The sequence below is a fragment of the Bombyx mandarina genome, chromosome 15, assembly GCF_030267445.1.
Source record: "Bombyx mandarina strain Sakado chromosome 15, ASM3026744v2".
Taxonomy (NCBI): Eukaryota; Metazoa; Arthropoda; class Insecta; order Lepidoptera; family Bombycidae; genus Bombyx; species Bombyx mandarina.
Window position 1 is genome coordinate 12784364 of NC_143221.1, and position 19043 is coordinate 12803406.

At 34.2% G+C, this 19043-nt stretch overlaps 4 protein-coding genes across 6 annotated transcripts; 1 reads left to right on the forward strand and 3 right to left on the reverse strand.

Moving 5' to 3' along the window:
* Positions 1-4047: 4047 nt before the first annotated feature.
* On the reverse strand, positions 4048-5922 carry LOC114250329 (HIG1 domain family member 1A, mitochondrial). Its single transcript, XM_028184156.2, has 3 exons — positions 5786-5922; positions 5449-5555; positions 4048-4933 (listed from the first exon to the last, which is right to left on the reverse strand). The coding sequence occupies exons 2-3, from the start codon at positions 5540-5542 to the stop codon at positions 4743-4745; spliced, it is 285 nt and encodes a 94-aa protein (XP_028039957.1). The 5' UTR covers positions 5543-5555; positions 5786-5922; the 3' UTR covers positions 4048-4742.
* A 1389-nt stretch (positions 5923-7311) lies between these two features.
* On the reverse strand, positions 7312-13157 carry CAHbeta (carbonic anhydrase beta). Its single transcript, XM_028184134.2, has 5 exons — positions 13016-13157; positions 11830-11914; positions 11541-11728; positions 8435-8623; positions 7312-7745 (listed from the first exon to the last, which is right to left on the reverse strand). Exons 1-5 carry the CDS (start codon positions 13106-13108, stop codon positions 7536-7538), a joined length of 765 nt encoding a protein of 254 aa, XP_028039935.2. The 5' UTR covers positions 13109-13157; the 3' UTR covers positions 7312-7535.
* LOC114250315 (Phosphotyrosyl phosphatase activator) lies at positions 12728-15002 on the forward strand. Of its 2 annotated transcripts, none has more exons than XM_028184132.2 (2): positions 12728-12995; positions 13477-15002. In XM_028184132.2, exons 1-2 carry the CDS (start codon positions 12993-12995, stop codon positions 14458-14460), a joined length of 987 nt encoding a protein of 328 aa, XP_028039933.1. In that variant the 5' UTR covers positions 12728-12992; the 3' UTR covers positions 14461-15002. The 2 variants fall into 2 exon arrangements, with proteins under 2 accessions (XP_028039933.1, XP_028039934.1); XM_028184133.2 differs by lacking the exon at positions 12728-12995 and adding an exon at positions 13136-13272.
* A 3-nt stretch (positions 15003-15005) lies between these two features.
* On the reverse strand, positions 15006-18948 carry LOC114250318 (HIG1 domain family member 1A, mitochondrial). Of its 2 annotated transcripts, none has more exons than XM_028184137.2 (3): positions 18760-18948; positions 17194-17291; positions 15006-16253 (listed from the first exon to the last, which is right to left on the reverse strand). In XM_028184137.2, exons 2-3 carry the CDS (start codon positions 17285-17287, stop codon positions 16060-16062), a joined length of 288 nt encoding a protein of 95 aa, XP_028039938.2. In that variant the 5' UTR covers positions 17288-17291; positions 18760-18948; the 3' UTR covers positions 15006-16059. The 2 variants fall into 2 exon arrangements, with proteins under 2 accessions (XP_028039938.2, XP_028039936.2); XM_028184135.2 differs by lacking the exon at positions 18760-18948 and adding an exon at positions 17809-17950.
* Positions 18949-19043: the final 95 nt, after the last annotated feature.

Consider the following 19043-nt stretch of genomic DNA (forward strand, 5'->3'; position numbering starts at 1 on the left):
TTATGTTCTATAAAGATTTTTAATACATTTTAGCAATACATTTTTATTAACTATCCAACTGAAAATTAAAAATGAGCTCATGCTATACAAAATGAGCACATTCATTTCATGAATACAATATATACATGTATATACTTGGCTGTAGATATAGTTGTAGACAAGTATAGGGCATATTCTCTGGAGTTGCTTTGTTACTACCTATATTCGTTTATTTGTGTGCACTTATGTACTATTCTTGTGGCACTACCTACTTAGTACCCAGTGTAGTGTAGTACAATCTTCGTGTCGGCTTTCAAGTTGTCACTTTACTCTCTGTACCTTAGGCTGCCTGTCCACCGGAGCGGAGCGAGGCAGCGTAGCGGAGAAACTGAGAAATATTAACCAATATGATTGCACAAAATCAAAATCATAAGATTTCAAAATGATTTTTAAATATTAACCAATAAGATTGCACAAAATCAAAATCATAAGATTGCAAAATGATTTTATGCAATCCTATTGGACTTATTGATTAATATTTCTCGCGTTTCTCCGCTCTGCTGCCTCGCTCCGCTCCGGTAGACAGGCAGCCTAAGGACCAGTTCCCTTTAACCTTTCTTCTTCTTTAGATAGGTACCGTAGTTTAGGGGAAAAGGGGTTAGTCTAGGATTTTCTTTGCGGCCTTAGTAAGCATGATTTTGTATTTTTAACTGTATCGACCAATTTTAATTTGAAGCTTGCAATATTTTTTCTTTAATTTAACGACATTCAGTGGACTTTTCATTGTGAATTTAAGAATAAAACGGTAATTTGTCAATCGGGTCGGTAAGCTACAAAATTTAGTCTTACATTTTAAATATCTTTGTTACTTTTTGAAAGGACAATGCCCAAAAGTGGGCCAACTTTATGTCTAAACTTTTTGTACTTGAAAAACAATGCCTTATTTTTTCACGTTGTTTAGTTTATGTATCAACATTTCTTTCACCCTGGCATTGTTTTACAAAAAAATAAATTACTTATTTGATAACACCCCAAAACTGAGTGCCATAGTTTTTAAATTCGCCAATAGACAAAGGGGTTAGCCCATACAGCCTTATAGTAAACCTATATGCTGCCAAACAAAAGAGTTGTCTGTAACTTGAACAACAAATAAAAAAAAATAGTAAATGGTTATAATTCACAGACTTTTTAGTTTATTTTTGTTCAATTCAATATTTATATATTGTAATAATAATTATTACTTTATATAATTATTTTTGATATTAATGATTCCATTAGTAAAAATCTCAATGGCCTACCATTGCTCTATTCTTATTATATATGATCAGAGAGTTTTGGCGGCAACCCGAGTGAAGCGTCACGAAGTTTTATTTTAATGTTTTTTTAATAGTTTAATGTGATGTATAATATATAAATTGGGTGTTGTTTTGCGTATTAAACGTCAATAATCGTTGTTCACGATTATTGAGGCATTGGAATAAAACTGTGGCTAACATTAGCAGTGACTGTTTTTTTTTTCAAGATAAAAGATCTGCGGAAATTCACGCTCACTCAGTGTGCTATTCATCGAGTTGACGTCAAAACTCCCAAAAAGCAATAAAAAGAGATACACCGACTTTTTATTGACATTAAAAAAATATAACTACGACAGACTAGGCTGTATAGGCTACGCTCTTTGCCTAATTATTGGAGAATTTAAAAACAACAACAACAATATCGTTGCCGGCTTCCGGATTTTCATTTCATTTTATTATTATTATTATGGTCTATTAATAATAAAATGTACGTAAGGGCTTATTTCTAGCAACGTTAACCACAATTAACTTATTTCATACTGTAAATAATGATGAGAGCGATTATTGATTTCGAAGAAAACAATTAACAACTTAATTTTAGCTGCAGAAAAAAACAGATTTCTCTTAAACCTGGGTGAGAATATAAAAATCGTTTTCTGAATATGAAACGATATTTCTTTGTCTATCAAATTAAGTTAAAACCATCATTGCGCGACAACTTTTTTTAGGGGCCCAAACGCCCATAGAAAATGGGCATTGTCCTTTGTGTCAAATGTGGTTTTGAGAGTTATTTTCAGTATTTTGGGAATAGTATACGATATAATTTAAGTGATATATCATTGTTTTTCATGTAGTTTAACAAAATCTGAATGAGTCGAATTTGAACAAGAAATAGGAGAAAGTGGTTGAAGAATATGGTGTATAGGGTCGTGGACGGGGGAGATCGGAACGGAGAGAGGGTTTAATAGGGACCAGACGTGAGTCGATCGGGACGGCTATGGGTGAATTGGATTGTTCAATAACAATCCCCAATGGGATGTAACAATACCAATATTTGGTTAATATTTTATTTTTGTTGGTATTTTAATCTATTTCTCAAATAGTGAATTGGATGTTTTACGACTGCTAGGCATTATGCGTCTAGACGATTTATTTAAGATAGCTAACTATTACTTACATACCTACTTATCTTTGATTGAAAGTAAGCCCGGTAATTAACAAACCAAAGAGCGGACGGTTAGCGTGGTATGGACATGTGATGCGTAGAGAGAAGATGCATGTGACTAGGAGATGTATGGAAACGGTAGAGCAAGCTAGAGGGGGAAGAAAGAGGTCGACTAAAGAAGACATGGATGGAGAGTGTGAATGACGATATGAGAGAGAAAGGAGTGTGTTGAGATGACAGCTGATAGAAGAGAACGGAAGAGAAAAATTATAGTACCGACCCCATCTAGTGGGTTAAGGTAAAGAAAAAGAAGAAACCTACATAAGTTTGATTAATATAAAATTCAACAAAGATAGTTTTTCAAGTTCTATTTCATTTGGCCCGTTTAAATGAATATATTTTTACCATTTGCGTGCACATCGACAACCAAAAAGCAACATTAATAATTTAGTTAACTGTTTTTATTTTATTTTATTGCTTAGGTGGGTAGAGGAACTTACGGCCAATGTGGTCTTAAGTGGTTACCGAAGCCAGCCGGATAGACATCTACTACGTAAATGCCGCCACCTACTTTGAGATATGAGTTCTAAAGTTAGATTCTCTAGGTATAGTTATAACGGCTGCCCCACCCTTCAAACCGAAACATTTTACTGCTTCACGGCAGAAATTGGCAGGGTGGTGGAACCTACCCGTGCAGACTCACAAGACGTCTTACAGCCAGTAATCACGTAAATTATAATTTTCGGGTTCGATTTTAACTACACGATGTTATTCCTTCACTGTAGAAGTCATTCGTGAACATTTGTTAAGTGCGTATTTCTTTAGAAAAAATGGTACTTGCTAGCGGGATTCGAACATCGGTGCATCGCTAGATTTATCCTTTAGGCCACGACTACTTCTAAATTGATGCATTTTTTGGTTTGTTACGTGGGGTTACGTTACATAGGGGATTAACTACTTAATTAAAATTAATAAGATAGATATGGCCAATTTAATTTTGTTGATTTGAAAGAAACTTTTATTTAGTGTTTAAGCATATTAAATATTTTAATTTAGTCATCAGTTTTAAGTTTAATAACCTCTGTTACTGTTGATTTGGTTGAGTTAGAAGTTTTGATCCACGCATATCGAGTAAATAAGTAATTAGGTACCTACCAACAGAACAGAACTGAACAGTGTCAGCCCCATCGAAAAACTCTATTGTCCCCATACGTGATCTAACTCGCCCCAAAGCCAAGGTCAGTCAGGTCAAGCTAGTTTTTTGTTTCTGTGTATATTTTGTATATAATAATAAAGCGTACCTAAATGAAAATTTCAATCTCCGGAACTATTTTAATCTAACTTTATTGGTATTACTCTAAGAAATGCTGCTGAAAATTTGTGTTGAGATTAGAAAGTGCCCCGATCCCCCTCAATCTACGATATACTATTTTTGTTTCTTAATCGGATTCGTTTGCTACCTTGATATATTTCTACGAATCTTACTCAAAGTGAGTTGGCTGTTTTTAGGCATTTTTGATCCAGAGTTCTGTGCTAGTGTTTTAAAACCAAGGAGTATCTAAATGTATATTATACATTACCCATGGGATTCACAAAAAAATCATAAAGTCGACAATTTAAATATTTAATTTCAACATTTACAATGTTTCTAATAACATTTGAAGTTAATAAGAATTTCGTCATAATAATCGGGTAGTAAATTTTTGAGTGTATATTTTTAATATTCTATACGTACTGTATTAAAAGGTGCTATAAAAATAGCTTTCCTAGAGTCCAATGTTTTTTTGTATGCATGTTATCAAAATTTGTTATAATATGCTAAATAAAACAGCTAACAGTATGCACCAAAATGTCATCACACATTATAATAAATAATACCAGCTAAATCACAGAACTCATTTCAGCTACTAGTTATAGTTTTGGAAAAAGAGAATTCACTAAAAAAGTAGTTAGGAACTTTTTGCAAAACTATCACTAAATTACTCTAAATCTGGGAACCTTAACACTAAGCAGCTTTTTTGAGATTTAAAAGTGAGATTTCTATTAAAACAAACCTTGCTGTAATAATTTGCATTTGCAAGGCTATTCATTAAATATAATTTTACACAAAAATAATAATTAATAGCGTAATATAAGTGGCAACAGCCAGTAGTGCATATGAATTATATAATATAAACTTTAAAAACATGAGATTTATCTGATAGGAGGGGTCTAATTTAATACTGCAGATCGTTAAAATGTGCTATGTGCAAGTTCCCTAAACAAAAAAATTTGCTAATGGTGAGCTTGAAACCAGTCAATAATTATTCTTTCTTAGAATCTTTAAAGAGGTGTTCCTTTGCTAATGTGTATGCCAGCCCGATTGTAAGAGCTGACACTACAGTGCCTTGGGCAGCAACTCGGAGCTGCATTAGGAATACACTAGTGCTCATTTTTCCTCTCTTCTTGTAACTGTATGCACCATAGCCACAAACACCCACTAATCCAAGGAGACCTGAAATATTATAAACTCTATTAAAATTATAATTTGCAAGGCTGATGTAACACATGGTGCAATTATATCAAGGGGTGAAATAGTAATTGGTTTAAGCGACATTATTGCAAATTTACAGGGGAGCCATTGAAGTTTAAAATTTGAAAAAAATATCATAAAAAAACTTCTTCAGCTATTTGGTAGAGTGTAAACTTAAGTGAAGCTCAATTAAAAAGATTTAACTGTTGATGCTAGTACCAAATAAAGGCACTTTTAATTACAAAGATAAATGTCACATATTAAGCGAAATGTAGCTTAAGCCAAATAGCCTTTCACCCCTAGATATATAAATAATATCAATATCTTTTTATTTAAATTACCATATACATATTTTTTACATTGTTGTATTTCTCTATTATATATCTTGCTTGGTTGCATCATAGTGGTGCAAATTGTTTATGAGCTTATCATGATTTGGATTTAAACACAATTTGGGTTGTAAATTAATTTTGTGATATAAATAATTAACTCCTTACCAATTATCATAAATGGTGAATCTTTTGACTTCCTGGCAAGTCTTTCAGATTGTGATTCTTCATTGTATTCAAATATTTGTTGGCTGTTAGTCATAGTGTCACTTAAACTGCAATAATTAAATAACATGAAAATGTTCACTACAATTCACTGTTCAAAATTTTAGTAACTAAACGATCAAGAACGAAAGACATTGGCAGTGATTTTCAAGACGATTACAGCATCATGCAGATTTCAAGGGCAGCCAGCTGACGATTCGCGGAAAATTTCAGAACGTTATGTATGCATTAAATTATGATACTTCATGAATTTTAGAAACACAAAATTGTTGTCCATTACCTTATTAGTATCCAAAGAAACAAAACTAACGTGTATGCAGTTTTATCAGAGTTACTATAAAATTAAATATTGCAGCACATTGCGTGAAGTTTGACTTTAAAAAAAATAATCAGTAGTAGTTTTATTTTTCCAATTAGAAAGGCAAAGGTATTACACCATACAGCTTAATATTTTGTAAATTCTGTTTTATGAAAAATAATGTGAAGAGAAATAATATGGGATGAAAGATAGTCTCAGTAAAATGGTGTCTATTTACTGAGACTTTTTCAGTGAACCTTCTTGAAGTCCCGCTATGTCGTGGCTTTGTTTCTTTTTCGAACATTTCTGAATTTTCACAGATACTGAACAGTTAATTATCCAACGTTATTGCACATATAAATCTGAATCTGAAGTAACTACAACTGCAACCTTCCACATATTTTGTGCTACTTGGGATAGATGTTTCAAATTTGGTATTCAGTATCATTACTCGGTACAGGGGCGGATTAAAGGCGCCCTAGGCAATCATTTTATCGGCGCCCCTGTACCGGCCATAAATGGCCATCCTATTACTATAAATTTTAACTAGTTCTTTTTGTAATTACAATGACGTTGTATCATCAAACCCTAGATTTTAGTAGACCAGGTCCCTTGTACTTACGCTAATGCGCGATTGAAATATGACGTTATAACTGTGAAGAAATCGTCGATATGTTATTTTCTTTATTTATTTAACTACACGCCCCTTGTAACTACACGCCCCTAGGCACGTGACTAGTTTGCCTTACGGATAATCCGCCTCTGACTCGGTATCGTTTGGATGGTAAAACCATGATGGCTTTTAAAACGTAGACTGTACTTCATTCCTAAAGAAAGACTGTTGTTTTGTAAGACACACCTCGGGTCTCGCATGGAGTGCTTCTACAATTTCTGTGCTGGGGCTCCTATTATGCTGATTTTACGGATTGCTTAGAACCTCTGGGTCTACGGAGAGTTTGTATTTTGTACTGTATGTTTCATAAATAATGCTCTGAAGAAATGGTTTTCAATGATCGCGTCATCATCTTTATAACATAGCACTATCCAGTGACGCAGCAGACGTCATGTACCTGCAACCACAGCGCTTATAGTAATTTTTTATCATCTTAGATCATTTATAACACGCACCATTCGGCCCTAAAATGAATCTTCTCTACACGGTGTTTCTTGAGTGCCATGACACAAACTTCTTCAAACGATATGTAAGGTTTGAAAGGAGTCCTGAGCAGTAGGAAGTGGCATAGCTGTTCTCCTGATAAACGTTAGGACAAAGAACGAGTAATTTTTTTGTAGAGTTGTGTTATCAATTCTGCACTTCGCACTTTGTTTGGATGGATCAGTCAAATGTTCGTAGGAGCGGGCAAGAATGAATGGGATCCAGTTCAATAAAGCCCTGTTTTCGTTCTCACCTTGTACTCATATACTGATTATTGAGCCGAAAATACGAGTAAAGCATTTGCTCTTGCCACTTTCTCTTACAGGTACATTGGACATTGAAATAAATCTAATACAAACATAAACAAATTTATTGATACAAATGTACAAAACCTTTTAAAACATCCATCCCGATTTGACAACCCATAATACATATTTTGTACTAATAATATTAAAGACACTGTTAGATAATAATAAATAAACCGTTAAATTTTCTATAATTTAAGGATAGTAGGTATAACAAATTAACTTATAACTATATTGAGTTTAATTCTTATTTTCTTAATCTGTGATATAATTAAGAGTAAAATCTCCTGACTTCGGACAAAATCATTTCGTAAGTTGATTCATCAATTATTACAAATTGTTTCGCGCGCCTACTAAAGTAATAAATGTCGCCAGTATAAATATCAAACCATAATGCATGTATATGTAAATCATGTTTTTCTAAGCGTTTCTTTAACATTCCGTATGATGCTATATTTTGAAGCTGCTGCAATGTATTGACCTAGAAAATTCAACAATGTAATAAGTTTTCCCATCCCCCCGTAGCGAGAATATCCTATTAATATCCTATTAGACTATCAGTGAATAGGTAGCCAAAAATAATAATAAGTCGTCTTATGTGTCAGCTCTTTTTGGTTAATATTATTCATTACTGGTGGTAGGACGTCTTGTGAATCCGCACGGATAGATACCACCACCATGCTTATTTCAGCCGTGAAGCAGTAATGCGTTTCGGTTTGAAGGGTGAGGTAGCCGTTGTATTGTAAAAACCTTAGAACTCATATCTCAATGTAGGTGGTGGCATTGACGTTGTAGATGTCTATGAGAACTTATATCTCAAGGTAGGTGCTGACATTGACTTTGTAGACGTTGTAGTTGTCTATGGGCTCCGGTATCCACTTAAGACCAGGTGGGAATTGAAATCGTTTACCCGCCTAAACAATAAAAAAATCGAGTTTCGAAGCGTTCCGTTTTTAGTCAATTAACAAGAGAATCCTAAAAATGTAAAACTTTGTTGGTTAGGTTACTTTGTGCGACTAGAGCTCGTCCACCCATCTAAGCAATAACAAAAAGTGCCAAAATTTATTTAATTGGTTAGGAATAATAATATTAGGTTGTTGGTGAAATCCTAGAAAAAAAAGCCAAAGTACAGAGTGATGAAAAAAAGGATAATGTAGGTAATTTGCAAACCTGAGATAGTTTATCTTCAATGCAAAATTTATTATCTGGATCTATGTATGCGACAAATCTCCTCTGTGGTGTTTCGGCAGTGAATAGCATAGGTTTCGTAAAATCGCCATTCATTTCAAGGATTTTTTTCAAACTTGTCTCAGCATGAGTACACAACCAAGACTTCAATGGCGATATTCTTCTTTGCTCCTTAAAATTTAAGCTCACTGTAAATTATGTATGTATCGGTAAATGTGCAAATGTCAATAGGTTGTTTTAGGTGTCGTTCTTGTTTTTTTTTTGTTATTAGATTATTAGCCAATTAGGGTAAAAGCATAGCTGGTGGCTCGGAGGCCTTTCCAAGTCCACTAGAGAGCTGGGCGCATTCAAGGACTAAGACAGGAAGGTTTGCTAACAGTTGCTCGAGAGCGCCTGCGTAGAAAGCTTATCAACTCAAAAGCAGCTGAATATTAGAACAAAGCTATTTAATTTTTGTATAGTCATTGATCCTTGGTGTGTATGCAAAATTTCAAATTAATCGGAGGTCTCAAAGTCGATGAAAATAATTTTTAAATATTCCGTTACATACCAACAAACATGTAAACATACCTACATACAGCCATAACCGTAACAAATATCTAATAAAAGTGTGATAAGAGAAGTATTAGTAAGTATTAACAGAGTATGGCAAGTGACTCAATTTCGTCTTGAAGGTCCTTTCATTTTTAATTATTATTATTTCCTTTGACGGCATAGGACTTACAGCTTGTGGTAAGTAGTCACCATGGCTCATGGACGTCAGCAATGCCAGGAGTAAAGTCAGGCTTCTGCTTATTATTTAGCTAGGGCAAGAATATTTGACCAGAATCGGTTGGTTAATGGCGATTAATTCGATTATCATTTGTAACCCTTCACATACATAAATATCAGCAATTTGCTATTACCTGGCTAACACAAAGGAAGCAAAATCGGTTTTCTTCTCTGTTAAAATAAAATTTTGCTTTTTTATGTATTTGGGCACGACTTTACGCGGATGGCGATGGCGATTGCAAAATTTAATATTATTAAATATGCTTGCTGTGAATTACTACTATACGGTTATGAGTGTACAAATAATAATACAATATCTATAGTCGGATTTTTTATTAGACGAAGTAAACTGACGTTTACTGTGTTGTCAGTTTTTGATGAAATAAAAATAGTGTTGTGACAAAGTGAACGATTGAAAAAACTCCTGAATTAATGAAATTGCCTCGATTGTCTAGTGAATAGTTAGTGTGCCGAACTGCCGATATCGGGCACGGGGTTCGAATTTTAGCCGTGTTTTGTACATACCAACGAGTTTTCGACGAAACATTATGTTCCTATGGTATCTACCTGTACTAAATACCGAGTGTTTTAAACATTAAGAAAAACATTGCGAGGAAGTTTGTAAGACTGTCCTATTTCCAATGCATCATATAGTTGAAACTATAGATGTATAAAATATAACAATTATAGGTACATAGGTAATGAAAATAAAAAAAACTGATTGTAGTTACATACTACTAGTAACATATTATTATATTGGATCACTTTAATACAATTTTATTGTAAAATATAAATAATATTCTTTTATAGTTTGAAATTAATGATTAACTCTTCACACTCATTGTTCATTTATGTGATTGAACGAGAACTGAACGCATCACTATTACTTTAAATATAGCAACATTATTTCACAAAGTGACATTAGCTACTGTCAGCTGGCTTCGTCTAATTAAAAATCCGACTATAATTTATGGTTTTCATGTTTTTTAAAGAAAAAATAAATAGGCCGACGGTTACTACCTCTGGGCATTATTTCAATTAGATTATGTAATTTTATTAAATGAACACTAATATTTTACCTTACGCGAACAAATATTGTTTACTTATTTGATATATTTATAGAAATCTTGAAATTTAAGAAACATAAGCTTATGGTGTGTGTGATTTATAACTACAAGGAAATACTAAACACTACGTTGTGATTACAAACTAGCCGATAGATCTGATCAATGTAACGTTATTAATGCGGGCTGCATGATGTATCTACTTAAGCAATGGTGAAAATAACACGTGGAGCGCAACGGTTAAAATAATGATTGGCAAGGCAGTGAAGTATGGAAGCACAGAGTAAGTTAAAGGTCTTAAACGTGCTACTCACCTTCGATCTTGAGTCGCGGTTCTCTATCACTCTTCGTTCATTTATATGAAAGTCTTCACGAGGGCGTTTTTAAAGCGGATAAGCGGTGCAGACACTTTACATTACCAAATTATATTATAATATTATTATTATTTTTTTGTTAGTGGCGGTGCGGAAGCTTTGGTTGTTATATTAAATCGTTTTCATAATTTTAATTGGCCGCGGCTTTTTTCGGATTAGTGCCCAGCCTCCTTCGTGGTTTCCGCGCCTAGCGGTATACATATGTAAGACATGGTACCGGGTAATATATCGTGTTGTGCCACGTTATTTTACTTAGGTTTATTTCGCGGGGAGTACAATTTTTTCCATGAAATATGATTTCGACACATCCTCGGACGATTTCTTCAATGAAGGTATATAAAAATGAACCGCGTAATTTTTTTTACTATTCGCAATTAATAAATGTAATTAGAGTGCATTGTGAGCTGGCACGAGTACATTCCAAACACCGTTTAGATATTTATGTCGTAAGTCATTCATCAGTTCCGCTATAAGCTGTCGATATACAATTGATACTCCGATTTCATACTTCAAGATGGGTGGTAACATTTACATTGTAATATCTACGGCCTTTGGTATCGACTTAACAGGTGGTCTTGCAATCTCTAATTCCGCAAAGGCGATGTCACATTGTATAGACTCCAAATTCAAGTCGTGTTAAATCCTGGTGAATAGTACAAGTCCGCACCACTGTGTAAGCTTACACAGTGGTGCGGACTTAGCTATACCGGACCGGATATGCGGACTTAGCTATACCGTACGCATGTAAATTTTGTGCTTAATATAAGTCTAATGTCTAATAAGTAACACCATAGTAGCGTTTAACTGGCTTTTTACATTATTTTGGATATCAGTTTTTAGATTAGTAAATTACGGTTTTTGTGACTTTTGAAAACTTACTTTATCGGAGGCTTCTTCACTTCTGAGCTGATAGAGAAGGTTCATTGCTTTGCAGTCACTATGGCCGCAGACTATTATATGACGTATGTTATTAATTATGCAACCTAATTCCAGTGCAGCTGGTTCACAACTAGTCATCTCGTCAACGAAATGTTGAGAGTGTGGTATGACATTGCCCGCGTTTCTCACTATAAAAAAAAACTGTTCTTTTAATTACCTACATGTCTAACGATAGTCTAATGTATTTAAAAATATATTATCCATATCGTTGAGATTCATGATTACAAACCAACAAACATATCACCAACACTGGTTTCAGTAAATCTAGTAGGAATCATTCTGCTGTCCATGCATGTGTAGAATACTGCTTTGGGCTAAACAAATAATAAATAATTTTAGTCAATAACAAATTATTTGTTAGTACATGGGCAAACGAATCCGCGGCTCATTTATGTTAAAGTTATTAAACACATTTTCAATACAGGCATTCAACTTGTGACAGGCTGGGCGGCGGTAGCGGCAACTTTAAGCGACATTGTATCCAGTACTTCACCATTCCTACTAACACTATCTAAAATAGGAGTTAGTGCAAGACGTAGAAAGAGCTACGAAAGTATGATATTTGTTCTTCGGTTTGGGTTTAAAGTATGGGGCAACCGTTGTACTATAAAAAACTGAGACTTGACATGTTTTAATCACGTTTGAAGATGGGTGGCGGTATTTAGGTTGTTGACGTCTAAGAGCATCGGTAAACATGGTACGCAGCGGCTTGGCTCTGCCCCTGGCATTGCTGACGTCCATGAGCGACGGTGACCACTTACCATCAGGTGGGCCGTATGCTCGTCTGCCTACAAAAGCAATAAAAAAAACCACTTAACACAAGTTGGGAAGTGAGATCGTCTATCCGCCTAAACAATAAAAAAAAGTAGTTTCAAAGCGTTCCGTTTTAGCCACATAATAAGAGAATCCTAAAAATGTAAAACGTTGGTTAGGTTACATTGTGCGACTAGAAGTCTTGTGTAACCGAACTGAAAGATTTTACTGCGACAGCTCAATAAGGCCGTTTTCCAATTACAGCACAAGAGCGCATTATGCGGCATAATGCTCAACTAAGCTTCAGCATAATTCGGCATTGTGCGTCACTGAGTCGCATTATGCTCTGTAATTACTTCCAATTAAAGTAAACTTAGTTGAGCATTATGCCGCTTAATACGCTCTTGTGCTGTAATTGGAAAACAGTCAATAGTCAATCAGAAGATAAATTGTCAATTAGTGTCAATGTCAATGTCAAAAACATAAGAATGTCTTTTGACTGGACACAAGTAATGGACATTTATGTTTTGTAAATAAATTTGTGAATGTGTTACCTTCACATAGGAATACTCTAACACAACACTAATATTACAAGCTTGTCTTTAGTGGCGATAAATAGATTTAAAAAACATCACAATCATGGTAAGCAATACTTCACTTACCGTTGGATTGTCTTTTACTTCTTGAAACTGCTTAACCATGCTAGCTCTGTCTAAAACGCGGTATCGCATAATACCTCTTAAAATCTTCTCCATATTCGTTTCTTTTCACAACCATATATTATGATTGTTCCATGTTAGAATTTATAAATAGAAAAATCGAACCGTACATGCGTTCAACAGTCGCATGACATATCTGACCTTCTATTTAATTCATTAGCTTATCGTACCCGGCTGACGCGTCATTTGTGACGGAGGTGGTAGGTATAGTAGGTCAATGTACATTGCTGAAATGAATGAATTTTTTGTCATAATTTCTGCATAAATTATCTAAACTATTATGTTAACTATAAAAGAGTAGCGATTCTTAGTTGTAATCTTTTTACAAACATGAGGAACTGAAAACTGTTAAGTTTTACATTTGCATATCATATTTATTACTAATATTTTATGTAAAATTTCAGTCCAACACTGCAAATACTATTGGAGATGTGAAAAAGAGTGAAAACATCCACACTCTTCCTCCAGACCATCGCTTTGTTGAGCCACAAAAAGCTGTTAAATCCATTACAGATATGACCATTTGGGAAAAGTCTGAGGCGTACATGGAATATACCGGATTTGTTGCTACACTGAATGAGTCTATAAAAGGAAAACCATTAACAGTTGATTGCAAAGTATCAGATAATGTTAAAAAAATTATAAACATGTTGGATAAAATTGATAGAATAATTGATGAGTTCCCTCCAGTGGAACAACCTCAAAGATTTGGTAATGCTGCATTCAGAGAATGGTTTGAAAATGTAAAGACAAATTCCACACAGTTACTTCAAGAAGCATTACAGCCAGAACTACATTTGGCAATACCTGAAATAAAAGTTTACTTACAGGAAAGCTTTGGGAATGCTACAAGAATTGACTATGGTACAGGCCATGAGATGGCATTTGTCATGTTCTTATGTTGTTTGTATAAAATTGGTTTTTTACAGCTAGAAGATAATGTGGCAACTGTTCTTATAATTTTTAATAAATATTTGAACATCGCTAGGAGATTGCAGAAAACATACCGAATGGAGCCAGCTGGAAGTCATGGTGTTTGGAGCCTGGACGACTATCAGTTTATACCATTTATTTGGGGTAGTTCACAGTTGATAGATCAACCCAAAATTTACCCTCCAGCTAAATTCCTAGATGATGAAATAGTTGATAAATATGCCAATGAATACATGTTTTTGTCATGCATCAAATATATAAAAGAAGTGAAAAAAGGACCCTTTGCAGAACACTCAAATCAGTTGTGGAGCATTAGTGCAGTTGGTTCTTGGATGAAAATTAATCAAGGTCTTATTAAAATGTATAAGAAAGAAGTATTAGCCAAATTCCCTGTAATTCAACATGTCCTCTTTGGTTCACTGCTGCCGATCAGAAGGTTCCCGATAATTGATTAAATAAGTGATAATCGTGAGATACGAGTTGAAATAAAAACTCTTGTTATGGAAGAATCAGTATTAAAATGAGGATTTCTATGTGAAAGAAAAGAATTTTGCAATTAAAAGAAATGTGGAAAAAATAAAACATATTTATCAAATATGATTGTTGCCTAGAAGCAAACAGCATGATCGGAATGATGGGAAATCATTTTGTTTGATTGAAAATTTAATTAAATTTCACTGTAGAGTTTTCTTCTTTATTTAGGCTTATTCTGATTTCAGTGAAGTTTTATACACAGAAATTAGTAATGTTTAAATTATTTAAATTATATCCAATTATATTTTAGTAGATTAAATCACTAAAGTACATACTACTAAAATACTGTTAATTATATTTGCTGTGCTGTTGTAATAAATACGCACTTTGTAATAGTAACCAGTTTTGATGAACTATATAATAAACATAGCACCTGCTTGCAAATTTGTCTGTTTAAAAGTATGTTTATTTATTTTATGAAATAAAGGCAATTAGTACATACATATATACTATGTAAAAAACATAATTGTATTTTCATTTATTGTAGAGATAATAATTCAAGAGATTATATAAATAAAAAAATTAAATTACTATTACTAATTTTAAATATTTTAAACTTTATGTTGCTTAAAATATTCTTATTGCTACGTTAGTAATGTAACAAACACTTCTTATCAGACGATAAGTAATCTTGCAATGACATTACAAAAAAGTCATGGCATTTACGTGTTATATTACGCACAGTCAAGAGTTCCGTAATTGGAATAAATTTCTCGTTTATAATTCAAAGTAGACACAGCTACTCTATCTATAACATCGGAAATATGAAAATATCCCGTAATTCAAACTATAAAATTGGCTGGAATTCGTATAAATAATATCTCTCAACGTTCTTCAGAAATTTTCGTTCTATCTATGAAAAGTAAAGGAGGTGGGGGGATAGTCGACATTACAGGGGAACATCTCAGAGATTTTTTAAGGAGACTTAGGAACTATCATGTTACTTTTTAATACTTTTCAATGATTTATTACTCATTTTATGATACACTATTATGACACATTTATGTCATTGTGTATCCGTTTTTTGGTCAACATTAAAATTTACATTACTGGATACATACAAGGATGTCAGTAATCCTTTATAAAAAAAAAAAAAGTAGGTAATTTCTTTAGGTAATAATAGTTCCCGAGAATACATTCAACACCCAAATTAGGTTTTTGAACAATACAAGCAACCATTTAGTTTCTAATAAATTGCGTAATATATTTTCGGTTATCTATTTCGTGTTTTTCGTTGGCGGCAGCCTTGATAGCTGTTGGACAGATTTAAGGATTAAAAATCTATTCGATTGGTTTAGATAAAACAATGACTTAATTATAACGAATATTCGTATTGAATGATATCTCACCAGTTTTATGAAAACGCTTAAAACTACACAGACGCTTTATAAAATAATGTGCAATCTTCCGTCAAGACAACGCCACTTTCCTCATACCTAACACATTTTTTATGATGTAGGTACGGCAAAACCCGCTGTACGGCACTTCGTTAAAATTAGCTTAAATCAATTTTCTCCGCGTTAGTGCTCATTTCCTTTGGGCTTGTTGAAGTGGTTTTTGTAGAGAGTGTACATCATGCCCGCAGTAAGTGCACCGACTACAGTCCCTTGAGCGATCACTCTGAATTGCATTAGGAAAACGCTGGTACTCATGGTGCCGCGACGTTTGTAGGCGTAAGCTCCGTAGCCCACGGCTGCGACGAGGCCAGTGATACCTAGAAAGAGACCGATACTTGTAAAGTCGTGGGCTAAAGGATAAGGCGTCCGGTGTATGTACCTACTAGTATCAAGCGATGCGCTTTTTTTTTTATTGCTTAAATGTGTGGACGAGCTCACAGCCCACCTGGTGGTAAGTGGTTACTGGAGCCCATAGACATCCACAACGTAAATGCGCCACCCACCTTGAGATACAAGTTCTAAGGTCTCAAGTATAGTTACAACGGCTGCCCCACCCTTCAAACCGAAACGCATTACTGCTTCATGGCAGAAATAGGCAGGGTGGTGGTATCCACCCGCGCGAACTCACAAGAGGTCCTACCACCAGTAATGCGCTTATGTCTATTTTCTTCGTAGGTCTAGGCTAGGAGGTATTCCAGCTACGCTCGGACGGCTAGTAATTACAACTAGGGCGTATTCTAAGCCTGCACGGGTAGATTCCCCCATCCTGTCGATATCTCCCGCGAAGCAGTACTGCTTTCAGTTTTGAAGAGTTCATGTCTAAAGTTGTGAGGTGACATTCACATCGTGATATCCACGGGGTCCGGTAACTAAGTCTATAACAATATTTGATCTGCAATTTCGTTCGTCTCTTTATGCAATAAAATAAAATAAAAAATTATATAAAAACAGACAGCTTATGAAATAATTTAGCTTCCGTGGTCTTATGGTAAGATTAATATGGCAACACCAACGATGTGATGTGTCTAGAAACCACTTAGTACCTGGTTGGCTGTCTATGTATCGAAAGTAATAAAAAGTATCAGCAATTAATCTAAAGTAACTGATATACATTTTAAATCTTCTTTTTGGACTGCAGGATCTAAATATGTACCTGTTTATTCTTTAGTTTTATCGAATCTACAAGACTGATAAAACAAATATAGTCATTATGAATACAACAATAATCTGTAGTACAATGATAATGGATAAACATACCAATCACCATAAATGGAGATTCCTTCGATTTACGAGCTAATTTCTCCGTTTGCGATTCTTCATGATAATCGAAAATCGGTTTCTCTTGTGACATTTTTCTGTAAATGTAAAATTATATTTAATCAATCTGATGTGGTTGTGTCTGGGGTGTACCTACCTAGTTTTTATCATAAATTTCTAAACTAAAAACACGTCGGTCATGTCAATCCCTAACACAATTTATGTTTAAATACAAAAAAAAGTTTGTCCTAATTTAATTTAGTTACCGTTTTCATAATGCCCAATGTGTAGTTTAAGGATGACGTCCGTGACTACGAAACGAAATGATTTGAAACGTTGGAAATAATTGAATGCCATTATAAACAAGAGATTAAAATGTAAAAGTTGTTAATCTAAGACAATACTAAACTTGTAGTAGTTGAAAGCGTTAAATGAAAGAATGAGGTAACAATTGACCGTATCGTTGTGATTTTCATCTTTGTCAAGGTTACAAGATTGTATTGACATAAATCAAGGTCACACTACTTTTCGAAGTGATTATTTGATATATCTTTTTATCGTGAATCTTCCTATTCATCGTACATAATAAGCTGGGGAGTTATTTAGTGTACTTACATGGGATTTTATGGGTTGATACGCTTCTAAATTACCTACGTATTAATAATTTACACCAAGTGCTACTACTACACTTCACAAATGCACACTGACTAGAGTTGTTGAACAAATGCATGCGGGTTGCAAAACACATGCAATAACCGTACCATCTACTTAAGTTTATTTATACCTAATTGTTACGATGCATCATCACGGAATAACGGCGGGGAAATACAAAATCGAGATTCGTAGCGGCTGGCGTTTTCCTTGATACGTCACTGAGTTGTGCAATTAAAACATTTCTCAAGAATAGATTTTGATTAAGGATATACATTTTGTAAGTAACAATTTTGTTAAATTAGTTAGTGTAGATTTTGTTTTACGTGTTTGTAACAATTTTATTGAGATTTTTTTCCTAACGATACGATAGATGTTTTTATTGGAACCAACTAGAAATTGTAAAGTTTAAACTTTGCTTATTCCATACCTGCGCGTATCCCTATGACTTTGCTTCTAATGTCTAACTCTACAAATTGAACATTAAGACTATAAAAGAAATATAATTTATTGTGCCCTCTTTATTATCTTAATTAAATCACGAATTTATGTTGTTTATAAAAGCAGTGTGATAACTATTGTTAGTATTAAGGCATCTTAAGCCCACACATGTCGAAAACACCCGCCCCGCCTATTTCATTCTTGTGCGAAGGATTCTGTTTCAAGTCACTGAAACTTTAGTCTTCGATATAGTGTGGTATTTATTGGACCATACATTAAATACAATATGTCTAAGAGCATCGGTACGTACCTAACGGCTGAATGAGATAGTAAAAAAAGGCGGGCTTATCTTAAACGATTACCAAAACTTTAAACGTTACCTTTTAATATAACCTATGTCGTTTATTATCGGTAATAATAAAAAACAAAACGCTGATTATGTGAATAATTTTAACGTATGTAATTATGAAATACCTTGTCTTATCGTGCCTTGGTAATAGCAGTCTCCTTTCAGTGAAAAAGCACACGGTACTGAATGAAACACCGATCGGCAACACGATAACAGATTTCACAATCTATATCCAATATTCGTAATATCGGCAATACACTGTTGACTCGTAGACGTGTCTCGCTGTCGACTTGCCTCACTTCAATGCGGGGTTTTGTGCACAACGCAAACATTGTTGCAAAGCTTTTTTTTTAGGTCTGTTGGTAGGGTCACTAGGGTCCGACAGGAAACAGGTTCAGAAAGACTTTTA

What these genes read in the sequence shown, in the direction of transcription:
- LOC114250329 (XM_028184156.2), bottom strand. Translation starts at nt 5,542, where the DNA reads ATGACTAACAGCCAACAAATATTTGAATACAATGAAGAATCACAATCT. An exon ending in TTCACCATTTATGATAATTG is followed by an intron (nt 4,934 to 5,448) that starts GTAAGGAGTTAA and finishes ATAATATTTCAG; the next exon opens with GTCTCCTTGGATTAGTGGGT.
- LOC114250318 (XM_028184137.2), bottom strand. Translation starts at nt 17,287, where the DNA reads ATGTCACAAGAGAAACCGATTTTCGATTATCATGAAGAATCGCAAACG. An exon ending in ATCTCCATTTATGGTGATTG is followed by an intron (nt 16,254 to 17,193) that starts GTATGTTTATCC and finishes GTCTCTTTCTAG; the next exon opens with GTATCACTGGCCTCGTCGCA.
- CAHbeta (XM_028184134.2), bottom strand. Translation starts at nt 13,108, where the DNA reads ATGGAGAAGATTTTAAGAGGTATTATGCGATACCGCGTTTTAGACAGA. An exon ending in TGTTGGTGATATGTTTGTTG is followed by an intron (nt 11,729 to 11,829) that starts GTTTGTAATCAT and finishes TTTTTTTTATAG; the next exon opens with TGAGAAACGCGGGCAATGTC. An exon ending in GTGAAGAAGCCTCCGATAAA is followed by an intron (nt 8,624 to 11,540) that starts GTAAGTTTTCAA and finishes TTAAATTTTAAG; the next exon opens with GAGCAAAGAAGAATATCGCC.